The 20,541-nt window shown below is 37.5% G+C and overlaps 1 protein-coding gene across 2 annotated transcripts; it reads right to left on the bottom strand.

The window, feature by feature from the left end:
* Nucleotides 1-1,008: 1,008 nt before the first annotated feature.
* Nucleotides 1,009-20,390, bottom strand: LOC128010716 (major facilitator superfamily domain-containing protein 3). 2 transcript variants are annotated; one of them, XM_052593035.1, is made up of 6 exons: nt 20,257-20,390; nt 18,494-19,226; nt 12,237-12,384; nt 9,219-9,319; nt 5,851-5,960; nt 1,009-3,181 (listed from the first exon to the last, which is right to left on the bottom strand). In XM_052593035.1, the coding sequence occupies exons 2-6, from the start codon at nt 19,182-19,184 to the stop codon at nt 2,978-2,980; spliced, it is 1,254 nt and encodes a 417-aa protein (XP_052448995.1). In that variant the 5' UTR covers nt 19,185-19,226; nt 20,257-20,390; the 3' UTR covers nt 1,009-2,977. The 2 variants fall into 2 exon arrangements, with proteins under 2 accessions (XP_052448995.1, XP_052448996.1); XM_052593036.1 differs by having other exon boundaries at nt 20,266-20,359.
* Nucleotides 20,391-20,541: the final 151 nt, after the last annotated feature.

Here is a 20,541-nt window from a genome sequence, read left to right as displayed (position 1 = left end):
TAACGCCTGGGAAAAGTGCAAGAAACAACTTGAGGTCTGTTTCATGTCGGACCAATTGTTTGTTGCTATTAGGTAAGACAAGTCAATTTACTACAGCTTTGCTACCTTAAAAACAGCTGATGGTCAAATTCAGCTGTCTGTAGATGGGAATCCTGGCCACATTTCTTGCTCAAAGCTAATTGTAGGTTAACTTGCTATGTGACTGTGAGAAGAAAACAGCAAAAAAAAAAAAAAAAACCTGTATGCAGATAACAGCTGAAGAAACTGTAGGCAGTATTAGTAATATAACACAAAGAATAGTGCTCTAAATGTACATTACTTTAAAAAAACACATAGATACATACATACATACATACATATATGCAGGTAAAAAATGTATCCATCGCATGTACTTCAAAACAGACAGCTGCCTGTACTAAAGAAACTACATCCTATCGAAATGAATACTTTAATCTACACCTCTGAATATACTTTTGACCACTCTGAAAAAACCCTCTCTAGCTCGATTATAACTGTGAATGTACACAATACACACTCTCCATTTGACCAGTTCTTGTTCTCTTGTGGTTTTGTGAAAGTGTGAAGAAGACATTCCCTTCCTTTCTTTCCTGTTTTCTGTCTGGCTAAACCAACCAGGAAATAATGTCACAGTGAAAGGGTGAAATGCAGGTCTATTCATGAATTACGTAAGGACTCCTAATCCCTCTGACAGACCGGGAAGAATCATCTTTCTGTCAAGGTGAGGAAGAGTATAATGTCATGGTAAAAGCTAGCATTATGGTTCAGTCTCATCAACAGCATGCAATTCTACAGCTTTTATGGCATCTTATGGGGAAAAGTCTCCATCTGGGGAAATACTTAAGAGTTGAAAGTGTTTTACAGCTAGAGAGCTGTGTGCAAAACACAAATGTACACAGGACAATATTGGATTTTCTAAAGACTAAGTGTAAGTGATGTGACTTTTAATTCTTGTCTGATATGTTCATAAAAGCACAGACACACTCTGGGTTCATTAATAGCTTTTATTTCTCCTTCTCTCTTTGAGTCTCCTGTAGTCCAAGCTCAAATTCCAAAAATGGTTCTCGTTTAGAGCTTTGCTATTATTATTATTAATAATAATAATTAATAAATCATTTGGCCATAACTTTTCCATTCATGAGTTTTTAACCATTTTTAAAATGTTGTATTTAATTGGGATTGTCTGTTGCCATTTCTCCAAGAAAACAAATGCAATTTAAAAAACAAAACAGAAAATACAATAATAATAATAAAAAATTATGAAACCAAAAGCAAAATTACACTATACAGTGCATGAAGTACTTTTTTTCTGCTTTCAACTGGAATAAAAAACATATGCTGTGCTATATAGTTGCAGTTTCATTTGATGAATTTTTTTTTTTTTTGTAGCAATTTAATTCCAATCCAAAACTGACATTTTTATAAATAATTATAGTTTCATGGCATCCTAAACACATTAGTTATGGCAAATCCCACATGTGTCCCTACATAGTCTTGAACTACATCGCCAAGTTTTGGCTCTGCAGTAAGTTATATAAAATAAAATAAACGTAAGGCTATTTAAACAAAGCTTTATTTTTATATATATGAGAAGCAAAGTTGCATGTAATAACCATGAATACATTTATGTTATTGCATAGGAAATGCAGACAACTCATTATACAAAAAACAAACATTTCAAACAAATACATGTATTGGCTCAAAAAATGAGCTGCATGAGTTGAACTGTTACAATGTACAGTATCTAACAGACATTAAAGGGGTCATATCATACTTTTCAAATATTTTTTCCCTGAGGTCCACCTACAACGTCAGTCAAGTTTTCGGTGTCAAATAGTTTGTCATGACCACTTTGTACTCTTTTTATGACTCTTTCTGAAAAAGACGTGCAAATGTAAACACCATGTTGATGTGAAATGAGAAGTAGTTGGCTCATGTTTGTGGCTGGGCCACTCTTTCCTTACATTTCCTAATAATTCTAGGAAGGATGAGGATTTTCATTTGCTCCACAAACAGGAACAGCATACGGTTCTTAACTCATTTCACTCTTTTCATTAATTCATTTGGAGTTAAGTTAATATTTTTTGGTTGCTGAACACCAAATAGGAGTCTGGGTTGGAAGGACAATACTGTCAAAAGGTACAAAGCTTTTTCTTAATACACTTAACTTATATGTAACTCTATATAAATATTCATTTTCCAATGATATGACCCCTTTAATACAAGTATTGCATTGAGAATAGAAAAATGGACATAGTACCACAATTCAGTGTTCATACTGCTCCCAAATATACATGGTTCCAAAGTCAAGTCCTTAAAATGTAGCATGTTACTGATTGGTCAAAAAGCTGATGGAATTTGCTGCAAATATATCTAAGGTGTCAAAAGGCATCAGATTAAAAACTAAAGGCATTTCTAAGGTGAATACATGCTGTATATAAAGATATGTTTAAATGAGCAGGGGTGTGTGTAACTAAACCACACTAGACTAGACCCTTAAAAAACGATTAATTTTTATAATCAGTAAAATTGTGTTGAATAATACAGTTGTCAATGTCCATTATATCAAACATAATAGATTATCCATATTTTGTTATTGATTCTTTTTTAAATGACTGACTGCTGTCCTTCAAGCAGACTAGATGACATATTCAGTGTTGCCATAGCTCAGTCTGCTTGCCATTGAGGATGGCTTGTTGAATAGAAAGTATCTTTAAAGCTAGTTTACTGTAGCTGTTAAGAGTTTGCAGTGTTTCTCAGAGAGGTACTGGCTTTCAGTGAGAGTGCTTGTGTGGCTCTTGTAACATCAATGCTGGTTGAGTTATAAATAAAAACTAATAAAAACAACAGTAATTTCACTGGCTATTTGGTCACCAATATCTTATGCAAAGCATAAGATTCAATTTCCCTCTCTTTCACTTAGCCATACACACACACTGTCTCTCAAAGCTAACTCTGGTCACTGTGGCTGCTCTTTGAGCTGCTCCTTCAGGATGCCAGTCTCTGTGGCCCTCCACACGTGCAGGGCACTGCTGGAGGTGAGGAAGAGGAAAAGGATGAAGGCTATGGGAAAGCCCACAGTGTCCACCATACCTCCAGCCAGGGCACTAAAACTCAGTTTCCCCAGGACCTCCAGAGTGGCCAGAAAACTGTAGTGGGTGGCCTGAACAGAGACAGAGACAGAGAGACACAGAGAGAGAGAGAGAGATGGAAATACAGAAAGAGGTTTAGCATCAACTAAACGATTTGTGTGATTCTCTCAAGAAACAATGAAAAATGGACAATGAATTATATAGGAAGAGAGGGAAATGTGTTTTGCTGTAAGGCTAGATTCAGGTGTTACCCTTGTGTGAAACATGCCATTCATTCACAGATCTCTACATTATAAAATGTTTTTAAATCAGCAAAGGTCCTGCAGTTAATTATGCAAATGATCTTTACATTAGGATACACCAATTTTATAAATTTTTTTCATAGTATGGCTTATAAAGAACTCGTATTACAATACTATAGTATTTTGTCATTTACAAGTGAATTTAGACATCACAACATAATAATGCAACATTTTTTTTTACTGAAACTAAAACTATAGTAAAAAACTAGTATTTTAAAAACAAATCTGAAATAAAATAAAATCTAAATATTAGAAATGATGCCTTAGCAATTAAATGACATGAAATTAAAAATGAAAATAGAATTATTTAGAAACATAATATATTTAAATGCAAAACAGAAATAGATCAACTTGGATGATAAAAATGAACTAAATGTAAGAATAGGGAAAATGAGCAGGCATAATAAAATATGCATAACTAATATCATCTGATCACCAGTATACAGTACATTGTGCTTCCCTAATTTAAATGGCCCTTTTTGTCTTTATAGGACATGACAATAGTGACAATAGTATGTGAACAACTGTAATGTCTGCTTTTGACCTTTTTCACATGTGTTACTTTTCAATGTAACTGATGACTTTTTTACCTTGATTCTTATTTATCAATTTTTAACTTTGCCTCACATCAAAACAATTCTGACAGGAGGACCAAAGTGCATCTGAATCCCTCTCTCCTGTCTGGATGTCACAGACATGCTCCATACTCTTCTCCTTCAACATAGCACACATTGGGAAAGCAAAGCCAAGTCCATTCCTTCACATGACCCCTCCACTAAAGTTAAGTGAAGTACCTTTATTCCTACAAACTTGTTTAAGAAGTTCTGTTTCTTCCTCCAGGTCCTTTCCACAAACATTCACAGTATCCATTTTCAGTCAGCTAAATACCCCTTAAAACACACACACACAAGCTGCTCTTGCTACGGTATGAATGTCATAGGAACATTTCAAATTAACCTATAGTTTACAATCCTCCTCCTGGTTATTTTAATGTGAATGCGAATCTGGAGTTTTTCATTGCTTAGGGACTGAGGGAAAACATACACTTTTCTTATTGTTTAATGAGTTTTGTTAGTGCCATTAATTCGGCTCTATTGAGCTGATGGAGTGACAAATTGCCGAGCGAGCAGTGAAAGATCACATGCAAGCAGTGCAGGCCCATTTAAACAGGACAATACAATCATGTCAAAGATGAACGAGGGGATGAAACAAGAGAACATGGGAGGGGAGAGATATCTGTGAACAGTGAGAACTACAGTTTATCATCTAGGGGACACATAAATAAACAGAGAGAATGAACAAATGAACTAAAAAGGACAGAAATTAGGCAACACAAGATTAGCGGGACAAAATAGGAAGCTGATTGTTGTGAAGAATAGAGCTGGTTTGGATGCACGTTTTATTGCTAGACATAAGCTGTCTTTAAACTCTACAGGTAACACAGAAGCACCAGCTGATGTAAAATAAAGTGACAGTATATAGTTTGCTAAACACACCGAAAGTGCCTTGCATTAGGTGCGCTTTGCAAACTACAGTTGTGGTTAATTTTTGAATATAAATGCTATAAATGGTCGAACACACACACACACACACACACACAAGACCAAAGCAGCTCATAAACTGAAGGCCAAAATAAATACTCGATAACTTGCAATGAATATTCCTATAATAAATCAGCTTCATTCATTCACAGGCACACTACACATTCAAAGTTTTGGGGACACTGGAGACTGATGTAATGACTGCTGAAAATGCATAAAATGTATAATATATATATATATATATATATATATATATATATATATATATATATATATTTAAATCTTACTGATCCCAAACATTCAATGCTAGTGTACATACACATTACTGAAACAACATTTATGCCCCACATGAGCACCACAGTTCAATGTGTCAGAGCTTTTGAACTACTGTAACCACTTGTTATACTGCAACAACCAAAGATATAATCTTGACCAATTATGATAAAATAAATAAATAAATCAAATGTCAAATCTATGAATGTGAATAGACTTTCTGATGCATATGCTTTGTAGGTGACTGATAAACTGAAATGGGTTGACGTGCAGAGCTAAAGAGAGTGTGAAAACTGCTCAGATCTCTGATGGAGCTATTGACTGACAGATAAATGAGCTTTTGACTGCTGTGATATGCTCACGTATGTGGCAGACAGGAAACACTCTCAGGCTTTCTGCAGTATAAGGCCTGTTGTGAGACTCTAGCTTTCATCAACTATCAAAAACTGTAAGATGCATGCTCTGCTGTCTTCAGACTTGACTGCTGAAACTAAAGAAAAAACACAATAGATCCGTCACGCTGTTGACCTTAGGTGAACACGTGTGATGCTGTTAAGCAGTATGCTCTGATGTGTCAGGGAGCATGAAGAGCTGTGGTCAGTTGAAGAGGGTGGCATGAGATACCTGTATGCTCTCCTCAGCTCTCTGTGTGCAGTTCATCATTGTGGTGAAAGTCAGAGTGGTGATGAGACCAGCTATGAAATGCTGCAAACTCAGACTCAACACTGCCATACCTGAGGGAGAAAGAAGACGGGATCCACATTAATACAACATATTTCCCTACATACTACTCATGCTTTAGGTCTGCGTTAAAAAGCCTGAGATCATAAGCAACTCACAGCATGTTCCTGTTGCGGACAGTCCTCAAGTTTGAATTTGTGACTTTGAATTTACATGCTGCCAGTAAAAATGCATCGTCTTAAATATTGCACTGAAGATCTGACGGTGTCAGCTGTTCATAAGAGAGATGGCCTAAGTAGCTGCTCTTGTGGTTGGTTTTCTGGTGTTCAGTGCTCTGAAGTGACCAATTGAATCATCATAGAGGGTCCAAAATTAATTTTACTACGCTTTTCTGAAATCTAGAGGTGTAAACTACTGGGCTGGTGTACCTATAACACATCCAAATGTATCTTTCTTTTGTCCAGTTTGGTAGCCGATCCAAAGCAGACAATTACTGAAATGCATATGAAGTATCTCACTGGAAGACATGCTGTAATAAACAGTATGATAAATGTAAACAGTTTTGAAATCTGTAGACTGGTCAGCTGGTTTGCAAGCTGCACTGACTGGTGAGACAGCAGAAGTTACCAACAGCCAACTAAATTGTGGAAGACAGCAAAAGTACAAGAAGAGGACAAAACAGTGGGAAGCAGGATGCCATAAAAATCTAAGAAAATATTTTTTTATTTTCTTTGGAACCCAAAAAATTCCTTCTCCACATCACGTTCAACAGCTTCCAGAGTCTCCTTCTCAGCTGCTCACATTGTTTGTACACTTTGTATGGAATCCCATTGGGTCCCGGTGCTGAGCCAGCCCTTGCCCTTCTGAGGAAGTCACTGACCTCCTTCCATGTGGGTTCTTGATCAGCTAACTTGATAGTTGGTTCTCCAAATTTCATAAAGGTCTCTCCAATCTCAAGTTCGACGCCCCTTCCTGGATCACTATGTGTGCTTGAGAGGTACTTCTCTACCTCTTCCCTTGATGCCTGAAGTTGTCCCGATCTTTTGTCCCTCAGGAGGTTAGTCAAGTAGGCGAATGGGTTCTTGGTGAACCGTTCCCTCTGCTTTGCCCGCCGTCTTTGATCTCTCCTGTAGTACTCTGCTCGGCGCAAGGTTTTTAACGCTCTCTCAGGTTACAGAAACTGTAAGAATTTTTAAATGTACACTATATGCAGAGTGAAAATCTTTTATTTTATAATGTGTATTTGGGCTTTTACTCAACACTGTCATATCCGTGTTAGAGGGAACAGGACTTTACATGCTAGTTATTACACTGTGCTCTCCCAGACTATTATTTATGCAGACAGAACCATGTCAAACTACTAGCAGTTTAACTTAACATACACTCAAATCTGACTCTATATGATGCCCCAGTTGACGCTTAGAAATCAGTGTCTTTTTGAAGTGGATTATTTAATTCACAGTAACATCCACCTAGAGCATGAGACAGACAGTCTATCATTAATGCCTCAAATCAATTATTATCAGAAGCCCATATGCCAAAAAAAAAAAAAAGAAAAAAAAAGAAATCATGAAGCTTTCACATCCAGCTCCATCTGAATTATTCACTGGAAGTGTTTAGTTCTGCCTAACAAGACTTCTCCATTACTTATCCAGGAACCACAGGAAGGAAAATCAGCACTTCTGAGGCATCCAGTCTCATACAATATTGAAAAATATTTTCTGCCAAACTTTATAATTCTTTTTTTTTTTTTTTTTTTTTTTTTAGGGGGGTTAGACGGGGTGCAGAGTTGCTTTGTTCCATTTTGTTTGGGAGAGAAGCAGAAAGAGAGACGGTGAAAGAGAGAATAAGGAAGACAGAGAGACGAGGGAGTTGTCAAACAGAAGCTCGCTGACAAAAACATCTTGACTAAAAAGCCACGACATCCTGGGGATGAAGTAATACAGTGGCAAAAAATACTGAGTAAAACAGCTAAAACGCAAGAGTTTCCCCATTTTCTTTTTTTTCATTTTCATTAAATAAACATTCAAAGCATCTGTGAGAGAAAAAAACGCGAGAAACAGGCAGAGGGTTTGAATATGGGTTTATTCATTTATCAAAGTGAGCCGTGAGAATACTCAAGGTAAAATAGCATTGGCCTCCACAGACAGAAACACACACGCAAATCCACTTATGCAAGTTGAACTGGGAAGAGAGTATGTTTGACATAACTTCTGTATGATCACTCCTACAGAGCTCATAGATAGAATTTGGCTTGAATTGTGCTGAATCCAGGCACTAGGAGTATAAAGACAGTCATCAGATCAGATCTACAGGAGTCTTACAGAAGATTCATGGAATACAATTTCAAGATAATTTTCAAGAAAAGAGAACACACTGATCCGAGGTTGGAACAGTACTGAAAGTTTGACTTTGGTAAGATATCAGCCTCTGGTGCTTGGTTTTATTTTAAAACAGACACCTAAGGCAACAAATAAACATCCTGAGCAACTGATGAAATGAAACCAAGTCTGTAAAGAGTGTGACTAATCTGAGCCCCCCCCCCCCCCCCCCCCCTCTAGAAAAAAAACAATTGTTGAGTTCAGCAATTTCATTTGCATAATATTTGCTTATACATAAAAAAATATATAAATAAATATATATAAAATGTTAAAATATAAAAATAAAACAAAACTCTCCAATTGTCACGTATCAAAGAAGTTTTTGTCATCGCGATTAGATTAAAAAAAAAGCTTTGATAATAATTAGTTTAAATTAATTCTGTCCAAATATCTTATCCTACCTAGCTGTATTTTATTTATAGTTAAATTACAAAATTATACAATAATCTTAAACATCAACTTTTGATTTTCACTTGTCTATTCTGATTTCACCACACAGCAAGATGAACTCTAAGCTGGTCTGAATGACATTCATGTAAAAACTCTCCCTTTTTATCACATGCTGTTTTTTAATGCAGCATTTAGAGTTTTATTCAGACAAACCCTGCCTTAACACCTGTTTACTTTGTGCAAGGTGCTGAAATAGACACTTCATCCTGTCAATGGAAATCGCTGGAAAGCAGAGATGGTCTCATGGATGCTTAAATGCAAGGGAACAGTAGAAAGCTCATAAAGCTCTTATAAGCACATTCTGTTTGCTTAGTTTTTTCCTTCCTTTTATTTACAAAGCAGTGGACCAATGAAGTGCAATTACTGCATAATGAGCAGCACCATATTCAAAATAAAATAAAATAAGTCTGCACTAATTCCAATGCTGGAACATCACCATGTTTGTAAACTTTAGTGTGTACAGGGACGTGCATTTCTCACCTTTCATCAAGACCGAGGGCTCCAGCACTATGAGAAGTGAGCTCTGGAAGACCATACTGACAGTCCGCATCATAAACACACGTCTCATCAGCAAGCCAATACTGCAGACATAAAGAGAGATAGTTCAGTTATATTATCTCAGACTCCAAATATATGCAATATAATCTAATGTAATGTCATGTAATCTAGACCAATGTTCAATTTTTTTAAAAGAAATTAATACTACTATTTGTTGGGGACACATTCAATTAATCGGAAGTGAGAGGGAAGGACATTTATAAGACATATGCATATGTATAAGACATTTGCAAGAATATTTCTTGAGCAGGAAATCAGCATATCTGAATGATCATGTGACACTGAAGACTGGAGTACTGTAATAAGGGTCAACCACATAGGACTGCCACACTGAGACACTCCTGTACTCATGCTTACATGCAGTGTGTGTTTGCTTACACACTCGAATCGATTCTTTAATAACAGTTAAGAATCCTCCAAGAGAACTTCTTTCATGAAATAATCAATAACACAACAAGATCCACAGCCCCGGGCTGATCAACCCCTGCTAATTAGTGACCACCACACCCCTCAATTTCTCCCAGCTCTAATCAGAACACCCAGAGGGCCCTGTCAATCAAACACAGGTTCTGGAGTCATGGCTTCAACAGCTTTTCTTCTCACATCTAATATTTGTAATCAGTAATGCATAACCATTAACATCATTTTCCATCATGTTCTCTGAAAAGACTGGCCTACATGTATTAAAGCTTAAAGTGGTCAGACAGCATGATTAAGAACCAGGCTCGAGTTAAGCACTGGTGACAGGATCTGTTGCATGAAAATTAGTTTCACTTGTCCCTAAGGTTGTAAAAAAAGTGTGTCTGTACATAAGCATCCTTTCCATGTGAATAGACCCGTGAGGCCTCTGATAGAGAAAGTGAGTGGGAAAAGAGAGAAGGAGATGCGGGTAAAGGTCAACTGGACTTTAAGAGAAGAGTAACAAATCGTCTGTCATCTTAAACCAGCCTTAGATCTAGATGAATCCAGTCAACAACAGCAGCCGGTCAGACAGAAAGCCAATCTGCCATCATTCTCATGTAAACACCCTCCCTGCATCCACTCAATAACACTCTTACATATTTCACTCAGATGAGATGAGAGAGCGAGAGCTGTAAGAAAGACAGACAGTCTTAAAGAAGAAAACCAGTAAGTTAGAGAGAGAGAGAGAAGGGTGCGAGAGATCAAAAACGGTCTAAAACAGGCCTATCACACGAGCAGTTAGGCCCGATAAGATTCATACTCTCAGATTGCTGATGGCGATCAGTGTATGGGGGTCAGTCTTTGGCCACTCAAGTGTTTCAGATGGGGCCGGGATAAGTGTCCAAATTAGCTTTTAGTGGCCCTGAACAGACAACGGCAGAAACCCAATCTGTGGGAAGCAAGGCCTGAATGCACGACTGTGTCGAATGAACAAGCTCCCTGCATGTGAAACTTTACATTACTCCCCATTCACTAACACTGGATTTAGCATAGAGAGAGAGAGAGAGAGTAAAAGAAAGAAAACAAATAAGGGAGAGAAAAGAAGAGGTAAGATTTGAGCAGATATTTAACTGTGATTTTATCATATGTTTTAGTATCTGTCCCATTCACCTGGTATTTGGAAGGCTTGTTCATTTATGCACAAAATGTATGCTCTGCTCAAACAGTGCATGATGTGATTGTTCGGATATTTGCTCAGAAGGAAAGTTAAGAGACTGGACTTCTTGCAACATTGATTAAATACTAGGCTAGCTACCTTTGTAAGGTTTGGGGTCAGTAAAAAAAATGTCAACTTTATTTTATGCTCATCAAGAGCATATAAATGTGAAATACTATCAACATTTAAAATAGCATTTCAACTTTGTTATCATTTAAATAGAACACTCAACTCATCAGTGTCACATGATCTTTTAGTGGTCATTCTAATAAATGCTCAATAAATATTTATTGTTATTATCAACGTTGAAAACAGCTGTGCTGCTAATATTTTTAAAAGAACAGCATTTTTTTGTACAGAACTCTTTTTTTCAAAGAGACAGTAGACAAAGGGTGATGTTACTCTGTCTTTTAGTAGACCAACATTACATCATTTTAACTAAAGTTTACACCAACGTAACCGTCAAGTGTAGAAGCTCATGTAATGCATTCCAATGGTTTATAAAAACGCATTAAAACATGTTCTTTCATGATGCCATAAGGTAAAGCAAACCGGCCTGGAGAAGATAGCACATGTGCGAAGAGTATCATTTCAAATGTAAAATCTGATACATGACTGGATGTCTGCCCTCAAGAAATAAAGACAGAACCACTGCATATGTCTTTCTCCAAAATTCTCTTCCCCTTTGCCTTTCTCAGAACACACTAACAGGTGTGTGGGTCTAAAGTCAATACCGATCGAGGAAGATAAGCGACTTTGAACGATTTAGGCAACCAAACTCTTATCTTAACTATTACAAGACCTAACTGGTAAAAACCGGTCTCATGTCAGTAGACAAGAGCAACGTATCAGCAACAAGTATACCTCTATTCAAGCAGTCCAACTTTATGCATCCTGGAGGCCTTTCAGCTCACACCTGAGCCTGTTTTACTCTCAGCTCCCACAAAAGGCTGTGTTTACTTCCATTACTTCAATCTCTCTTTCTATCTCTCACACACACTCTCTCGATCTCTTTCTCTCTCCTTCTTTCACGCCAGGGGCTGAGATGGGTGGAGAGATATAGTGAGAAAACACTGAGAAAAAGAAAAGGGCCACGTTTCTTTGACAGAGAGATGGTGGGCCACAGAAACTGATAAAGCAAGTGGAGGCATTGAAAAAGGTGTAAGGAGAATACAAGGAACAAAGTCTTTCAATGCCATTCCTGTAACATTAAAAGCAAAGCGTGACATAGCTAGAAAGGGTGTTGCAGCTAGAACTGATTCAGTTTCAACATCGTTTTATAAAAAAAAAAAAAAACACACACACATACACACACTCCCTACCTGTACTGAGAGAGCAAGAAGCCCCCGATTGATGAGCCACAGATGGAAAACGCCATGGCAACCACCCCGTTCCACAGCCCGAGCTCTCTGGCTGTCATGTGGTGGTCCAGCAGGAAGAGAGGAAACATGGTGACGGCCCCCTGTTCACCTGTAAAATATAGGATTACATCAGCACATACAAACAAAGTTCAACAAGTGTAAATGCACTTTTCTCTGAGCTTCAGATAGAGATAAAAAAGACCAATACAATTGACCGGATTATTGAAAATGTGCTGGATTCTTATCACATTGCATCAGAATTTTCTCAAAACAGGTTTTAAACTCCTGAGAACATACAAACTTAGTCAAAACAAAACACTTGTTATCTGAGAATGGGACAATAATTCTAACCTGAGAAGAGGCCATGTTTTCGCACTTTAGTCCTTAAAGGATCAGTGCCTGAATTGCCTTCCAGTCTTTTTTTATTTTTTTCTCTGAGAGTCTGTCACTTAAACTCAGACAAATGTGACAAAAACAAAAGCTGGCAGTGAAAATGCTGCCGTTACATTGTGGCGAGTCCTGCGTCGCTGTATGATAGCGTGTGCACAGAGGCCTTGGTAACCCACCGCCGTGTTTTATTTAACGGCATTGTCATTATTTATGGAGTCTGCCTTCAGTTCGACAGCGAGACAGCCCGCTGAATGACAGCTCTGAGACTGCCGTCAAAAAGAAACTGCGCTTCCGGGGTCCCCGGGATGAAACCGGTGAGAAACAAAAACAGAAAAATCAGTCGTTTCTCTCGGAGTTCTTTTACGGTCGCTGACAGCACCACGTGAACGCTTTGACATTGCTTTCTTTGTGAGGAACGGAGTCTGACAGTAGAACTAAATCTGTAAAAGATGTTGTAAAGTCTGTAATGTGATGGCAACAATGAACAATGGGAATAATTTTTCACATTCAGCACATCTTTTCTTCATATAATGCAGCTATAATGTATGCCACCCAGGTCCAATGCGTTAAAGGAATAAGGATGCAGTTTTACATAAGGTTGAACGCATAAAAGCCAGTCACATTCACTTTGTAGTTTGCACACAAAGCATTAAAAACTACTTGTTACTTTGCATATTATGTTTTGACTAAAGCCAAAATAAACAGTTCCAGCCTTATCCTTGAGAAAATCTGGCAAAGTTCCAGCATAGCCAAAATTAATTTGAAGACTACAGTAACCTGACCACAGGTAGAACCACAGAGGCCTCTCATTACCATAGTAAAATCAAAAAGGCTTCTAAGCCACACTTAAAGATGTCACATGATGCAATTTAAATTTTTCATTTCTCTTTGGAGTGTTACAAGTTCTTGGTGCATAAAGAAGATCTGTAAAGCTGCAAAGACTAAAGTCTCAAATCCAAAGAGATAGTCTTTATAAAAGTTAAGAGTCAACTATGCCTACCTAACAGGCCTTGTTCTAACACGCCCCCACATGTCTACATCACGATGTGGGAAGATTTATATAAGGCCACGCAGATGTTCACGCAATGAAAGAAGACGTAACTTTTATTGTCGCTGTTGCTATCGCCACCGATTCAAGAATTTGAGTGAACTTCACAAGGAATGGACTGAGGCTGCGGTCAAGGCATACAGACGTGTCATGGGATTTGGCTTCATGGAATTACTGAAATGAACTTTTCCACAAAATTCTAATTTATTGAGATGTATGTATTAATAATAGTATCAGTTTAATATTTTTTTTATACATAATATTTTATATAGGGCCGGGACTCAATTAAAAAAATTAATCTAATTAATTAGAGGCTTTGTAATTAATTAATCGAAATTAATCGCATTTTAATCGCATATAAATATTTGACCTGAGAACAGTGAGAAGTAATTTTTTTTCACATGGATTTATAGTATACCATTGAATAATGACTGAATACATAAGCTTAAGCAACAAAATATTGTTTATTTTTGTTCACCCAAGTTCAGCAGACAAGTGCAATTTTTGCCATGAAGTGTAGCAATAGCATATTTAGAAACAATTTAGAAATAGTACATTTCACAAATTCAGGAAGCTTATAGGTGCTGGAACCTTCTGTAAAGTGTTTTTTAAGTAAAACACAATACTGTCAAGTACATTCAGAACATTGGAAACACTGACTATTAGAAAACATTTCTCTGTTGCTTCAGAGGCCATAACATACTAAGTTCAACACTCAAAAACCTTTGCCAAAACAATAAAGAGTTCAACATAAACTGTTGCACCAACAAAATAATACATAGTTCAACATAAAGTGTAAAGTCCACGCTAGCTGCTATATGTTTTGCATTTAGGTGATACTTGAGGTTCGATCATGTCCTGCGGTGATATGCGAACGCTAGTTGGTGCTCCAGTATTATCGGTCCCGCCGAAACTCATCCAGTGAGAAACGTTCCGCAGTGCAAAAATAAGTTATTAAAAATGCGGGAAATTTTTTTCTGTAATTAATTAATCTTAATTAACGCGTTATTTTTTGTGTAATTAATTAATCTTAATTAAAGCGTTAAAGTCCCGTCCCTAATTTTATATAATTAAAAAACAAAAGATTTTGATGAATCTGCATTTCTACTAAAAGAAAAAATAAAAATAGTAAAAAAAAAAAATATTTAAAAGGAATACTGCAGAACAAACAGTGTTCATTGTGTCAACATGGTATTTTAAATGCACACGAAATACCAAATATTATCAATAAACAGTCAATATTCTGCAAATCTTCTCATATGTGCAGTCAACGTTCTGCCTCAGTATTTTTTTTTCTCCTACGCTGCTTCAAACTAATTATTTTTTTAAGCAGGGACTGAAAACAAACAACAAGGCTGCTTATTTATTTCTATAAATAATCTCAGAGCAACAATTGTCCATTTCACATGGGATTTCATTAGACATCCACAAAAACACAGGAGGAAAGCAGAAGAGGGGAAGCACTGGGAGGAGAAAGAGGGAGAGAGAGAGAGAGAGAGACAGACAGAGAGAGAGTGGGGAGAGATGCTGTATCAGTTCGGTTAACAACGAGAGATAATGGGGAACAGATGAAGACAAAAATGGAAAACAGTTTCAGGATGAGACGGAACGATTATTCAAGTCTCAAAAAGCAAACAAACGCACCATAAAGTATATGTTATTTTTGTATTTGCTGGAGTTCTTCCCTTCCATTAAGTTGTTAACTGTCAGTGAGTTAAATTTGAGAAACAATTTGGTCTAATTAATGGACAAATCATTAAGATGGGTTTTATAAATTACATCAATCGCTTCACTGTAAATATCAAACTCAAAATTTCACTCAAAATTGATCAGATATCTCCTTTCTCACAAACCCCCAAACAACAAGACAGTCAAGAACTTTAGTGAATAATGATTTACTTTTCAGTCTTTTCGTCACACTATTATAGAAGGTTTGCAGTGGATCATTAGGACTTAATTTTTCTTTTAGAATTTTTTTTTTTTTTGCATTAAAAAAAGAAAGTCCAGGATATTCTCCAAATATTCTTTTTTTTTTGTGCGCCACAGAACATAGAAAGCCATACAGCTTTGGAGCAACATGCAATGAAAACAACACTTTTACTAATCTTCAAAAGAGTGTGAGAACTAACGAGTGTGAGATGCTGACTAAAAGCAGCAGTATGATACATCTCAAAGTCCCCAGTGTCTTCAGCATGGGAACAGCCTGAGGATCCTGGGACCTCCCAGTTATTGTAGATTACCGTGCTGTGTGTATCTGCATCTATGTGTACTTGAGCAGGTCACACAAATCCATTGTAAATGCTCCTCAACCAACGACAAGCCCCATACCAAGTCTCTACGGACCTCTGAGGTTATAATCTGCAAAGGTATAGGTTATTCCCTTTACATTCTGGGACACAATGACATAATTGTTTGGATGAAACAAAAGCATCGAGGAATATCACTTGCACCGTTAACTATGTGAATGCGAGCAAAGATACAGTGGTATGGATAGGGAACAGAGACGCAGCCTATTCAAAGTGTGATGTACTGTAAGCTCACATATCTAAACAGAATGCTTTTTAATGTTCACACCCGAGTTACACAATGCTCCAGACAATGGGAAAACAATGTAGGTCAACTAAAAGACATCACATACTTTTACTCATCTTCTTTCTTCGGAATTTCTGTGTTCTCCATCACTCTCTACTCACGCGCTTTCTCATCATACCCAATGCCCCCTGTACCCAACCATCTCTCTCGCTCTCTTTGACTCTCTCTCATAGTTGACCATGTGGTGGGTGTTCATTAATTCATCCCCCCTGCAGTCCTCTGCGTTCCCTCTGGAAAATATTTGCCTCCTGTTCGCATCACCCCTCCACCCCTCCACGCGCTACTACGTTCCCTTGCCCCTGCTGTACGGGACAGAGGGAGGGCAGCATCAGGCGATATTCATGCATCTATGTGTGCATGAGTGTGTGTTATGTATATATACAGCTGGAGAAAGACAGCGAGACACAGAGAAAAACTGGCATTCTACTTCTATAGAGAATCAAACTTTAAACCCCCAGAAGTACACTCCCACCTCCAGCTGGACTCTTCCCAGGGAAGCTCCACGTCTGGCCCAATCCCAGCCCCCTCCATCCCACCAATGTCCACCCCCACACCAATCACCCTTTATTAACGCCTGGGCTCAAATAACTTCTATATGACACATTTTGGTAATAATCTGTAATGCAATACAAGCACTAGATGTCATGAAACAACATTAAGTGTAGTGCAATTGATTTGTCTTCTTAGTGAGACACTTACTTTATTACTTACTACAGTCCAATAAACACTGTATTAAAAAAAAGTTAATAAGGAACTATATTTTGTGAACTCCTATGTAATATTTATGTTCATATAAAGCTAAATGAGAAGCATGCAATAAACAAAAAAAAAGGCAAACGTCCATTTAAAGGAATGTTGCATTCCAAGCACAAGACTTATGACTATAACTTCACCATAAACGTGCATTATAAAATAATTGTATAGCTTTTGATTGAAATTTATTGATAAACAAATTAAACATAATTTTCTTAAATAAATACTTGTATTGTTTTTTTTTCAGAAAAAAAAATTACACACTCCTATAAAAATAAAATAAAAAAAACTTACATTTACTTTAATAAATATAATTAATAAAATATTAAAGACGTATTTTTAGGGAATAAATCCTGAATTTTTCTTGAAAGTGTAATTTCTTATCCCACTGGCGAATTGGTATTTTTTATTGTATTTTATTTTTTCATTAAGCATAAACTGCAAAAAGGACTGTTCGATTTATGCTAAAAATGTTAACGAGAATAAAAAATGGAAAAGGAAAAAAAATATATATTATTGTACGCAAATTAGATGCAAGTACATGTTTCTTACTTTAAATATGTTTATATTTTCTGAAAACTAAGACACAAATACTACAAATAGTAAGTATAGTAAGTATTTTTAAGCAAATTGTGTTTTGCTTGCACACAGATGTTAGTGCATTAGTAAACTAGTTTGTGTTCTGTTTAATAGTGATTATGATGATGATCGGAGGAGAAACCTTATAAAACAGATTAAGAGGGGGGCTGCCACATGTCCTGTCTGCTTTCGTCTGCTGAAGCTCATCCGATTACAATGCCAACTCTCTCTCTCTCTTTGCCAGAAACACATACACATGATACACAAAACTTGGTTTTCTGATTAAATTGTTCTGAAAAAACATACAACACTTAAACGAAGTGACACAAACAAAATACATTAACATAAACAGTGCAGCACATATTTATGTATTCAGTTTTCAATAAGAAATATCACAGAGACACAAAGAGACTCTAAGCCAGACATAATCCCCTTCTGGTGCTAAACACCACATTCAGCTCACTGAAAGTGATTCATTAGCTTCTATTTACACTATGTCTATATTCATAGATTCAGATCATGCACAGAAGTTGGGCTTGTGGTTAAACGCTGGTGCAAAACTAAATGAAAGACTTCAATATCAGTTCCAGTGTACAGACATTCAGAAATGAACTGGGTGACCAAACCGTGTATGGTTCCTGATGTTTAGTTGCTTCAAAATCTTTGAGAATAATGTGACCGTGAGCATGGAAAAGGGCGAGACTGCCATCTTGTGGAAAAACAACACATTACCATGACTTAGTTTCAAGTTCATGGTCAACTTATTCAACCATTTATAAGGAAACATAGATGTACTTTGATATATCCAAATAATTTAAATCAACCCATCTGATGTCGAATTGTGCAAATATCTTACCTAGTTTGTAAGTGAGAACGTAGAACATTGTCCATGGCGTTCCTGGCACAGACAAGAGCTTCCTCCACACCTTCCATGGCTGCATCACATCCTTTGACCCTCTACGTCCTTCTCCCTGTCCCCGCTGAGACTCTCCATCCAACACCGGGGCACCCCACACGAACAGAGCAACACCACCGTACACGCACGCAAGCAGGGTGAACATCCACCCCCAGCCTGCAACATCAATCACAGCCAGGAGCCCCCCTCCAGCAAAGACAGACCCAGCTTTATACCCCACCACCTGCACAGTGTTTCCTAGACCCAGCTCCCCCTGACCCCTGAGTAGCCGCACGGCCGCCCCGTCCGCCGCAATGTCCTGCACTGATGCCAGCAGGTTCATAGCGAGCAGGGAGCCCGCTACGCCAATGTACTGAACATCAGGTGAGATGGTAGCGCTTACCAAACAGGTGAGGGCCAGACCAGCCACTGTGCCCACTAACCAGCAGCGCTTGGTGCCAGTTCGATCCACCAGAGGGGCCCAGAACACCTTGAGCACCCAGGGGAAATAGAGGATTTTGGTGAGGCTGATGTTGGTGAGGGAGTGGCCAGCACCACGCAGGTACACTGGGAGCAAAGAAGACTGCAGGCCATACGGAATGCCCTGGATGAAATAAAGGAGACCCAGGAACACCAGTTTGTCGTTCATCATTGAGAAAGTCGGGTTTGGGGAGCCTCAGCTCATTGTTGTACTCTGTAATCAACACAAGCAGAGTGTTTGGCATGGACTTGTCAACATAAGTTAGCATAATGGTTTCAATTTAAGACATTTCTAATCAAGACAAGACAGCACAAAATTTGAACTAACAGATAACGTCATACTTTCCCAGTTGATTGATTACAGTACAGTAAAATGAATTAAATACACACACATTTGCATACATTTCAAGAACAGAAATATGAAGACTGGATAAAATCAAGTTTTCACAATAATTTTGTTGATATACAGTATTAAGAGTTAAGGGCTTTTACAGAGGGGATTTGGGGTATATTTTTTCTCACTCAGTGAATCAGGGAATACAGTCAACATCCAAAAAAAACAAACAAACAAAAAAAAAACACTTAACACACAAGTGTTAAAAAAAAAACTGGAAAGTCTGGCGTATGGTAGTGCTACTGAAGGGAATATTTCGGATAGTTTGTTTCTCATGGTTTCTACAATGAAATTTCTTCTCATTTTGAGGAAATGCCTTTTAAAGATACGTATTGTATTTGAAATCAGAAGCAAAAAGATAAAATGTACCAAGGTAAACACACATGTATCATGGATGTGTACTTTACACTAGTTTGAAAGAAGACATGTTAAGAGAGCAAAATAGACCCAAACCATACTTGCATGGTATGTTATTGCCAGTAGTACGTTACCTTTCCTTAAAAACACAAACCAGCATTGCAAAGAGTGCTGAGTGGTTCATTCATTTACTGCACGTCATTCATTAATGACATAAAATAATATCACATCTGGATATAACTGATAAAAGTAAAGCGTCATTAGATAACTTTTATATAACGTTACATTCTGAAAGCTAACGTTACTACGTTAAACATTAAAATATAAATAATCGAGAATTAAATATTCAATGACGATTTCATTTATAGTCATAAACAGTCCATTACTGTCACAATATATGCTCGAGGCACTTGAGGGAGGCTAACAATTAGGTTTAAGAACCACGCAAACTATGTATATAAAAATGTGAAAATAAGTATAGCAAATATCTTACTGTATTTACAGGTAAACGTCTCTGTCACCAGCTGTGATCGATGCAGCATAACCCTCGGTACTTCCGCGGGAGCGACTGACGTATCGCACTCTTTCAACCAATCAGCATAGCTCTCCTGAGCAACTAAATCAACGGCGCCACCCGTCATTACAGCGGTACTGCAGCGTATGACTCTAGGAATGTAAGAAATCGCACCCTCCCGTCTCAAACTTCATCTTTTCTCCTACAACTCCCATTGTTCCACTCGAACACGTTTCTGACACCCAGTCTTCGTCGTAATTTGTC

This window comes from Carassius gibelio, chromosome A5 (genome assembly GCF_023724105.1).
Source record: "Carassius gibelio isolate Cgi1373 ecotype wild population from Czech Republic chromosome A5, carGib1.2-hapl.c, whole genome shotgun sequence".
Taxonomy (NCBI): domain Eukaryota; kingdom Metazoa; phylum Chordata; class Actinopteri; order Cypriniformes; family Cyprinidae; genus Carassius; species Carassius gibelio.
The sequence above is the reverse complement of the archived record's forward strand: the minus strand, read 5'-3'. Positions and strand labels throughout refer to the sequence as shown.

Bases quoted from the DNA above. Each gene is read 5' to 3' on its own strand.
- LOC128010716 (XM_052593035.1), bottom strand. From the start codon at position 19,184: ATGATGAACGACAAACTGGTGTTCCTGGGTCTCCTTTATTTCATCCAG. The intron at 9,320-12,236 runs GTAGGGAGTGTG...TTATGTCTGCAG, and splicing joins TTCTTGCTCTCTCAGTACAG to TATTGGCTTGCTGATGAGAC. The intron at 3,182-5,850 runs GTATCTCATGCC...GTCTCTGTTCAG, and splicing joins GAGCTGAGGAGAGCATACAG to GCCACCCACTACAGTTTTCT.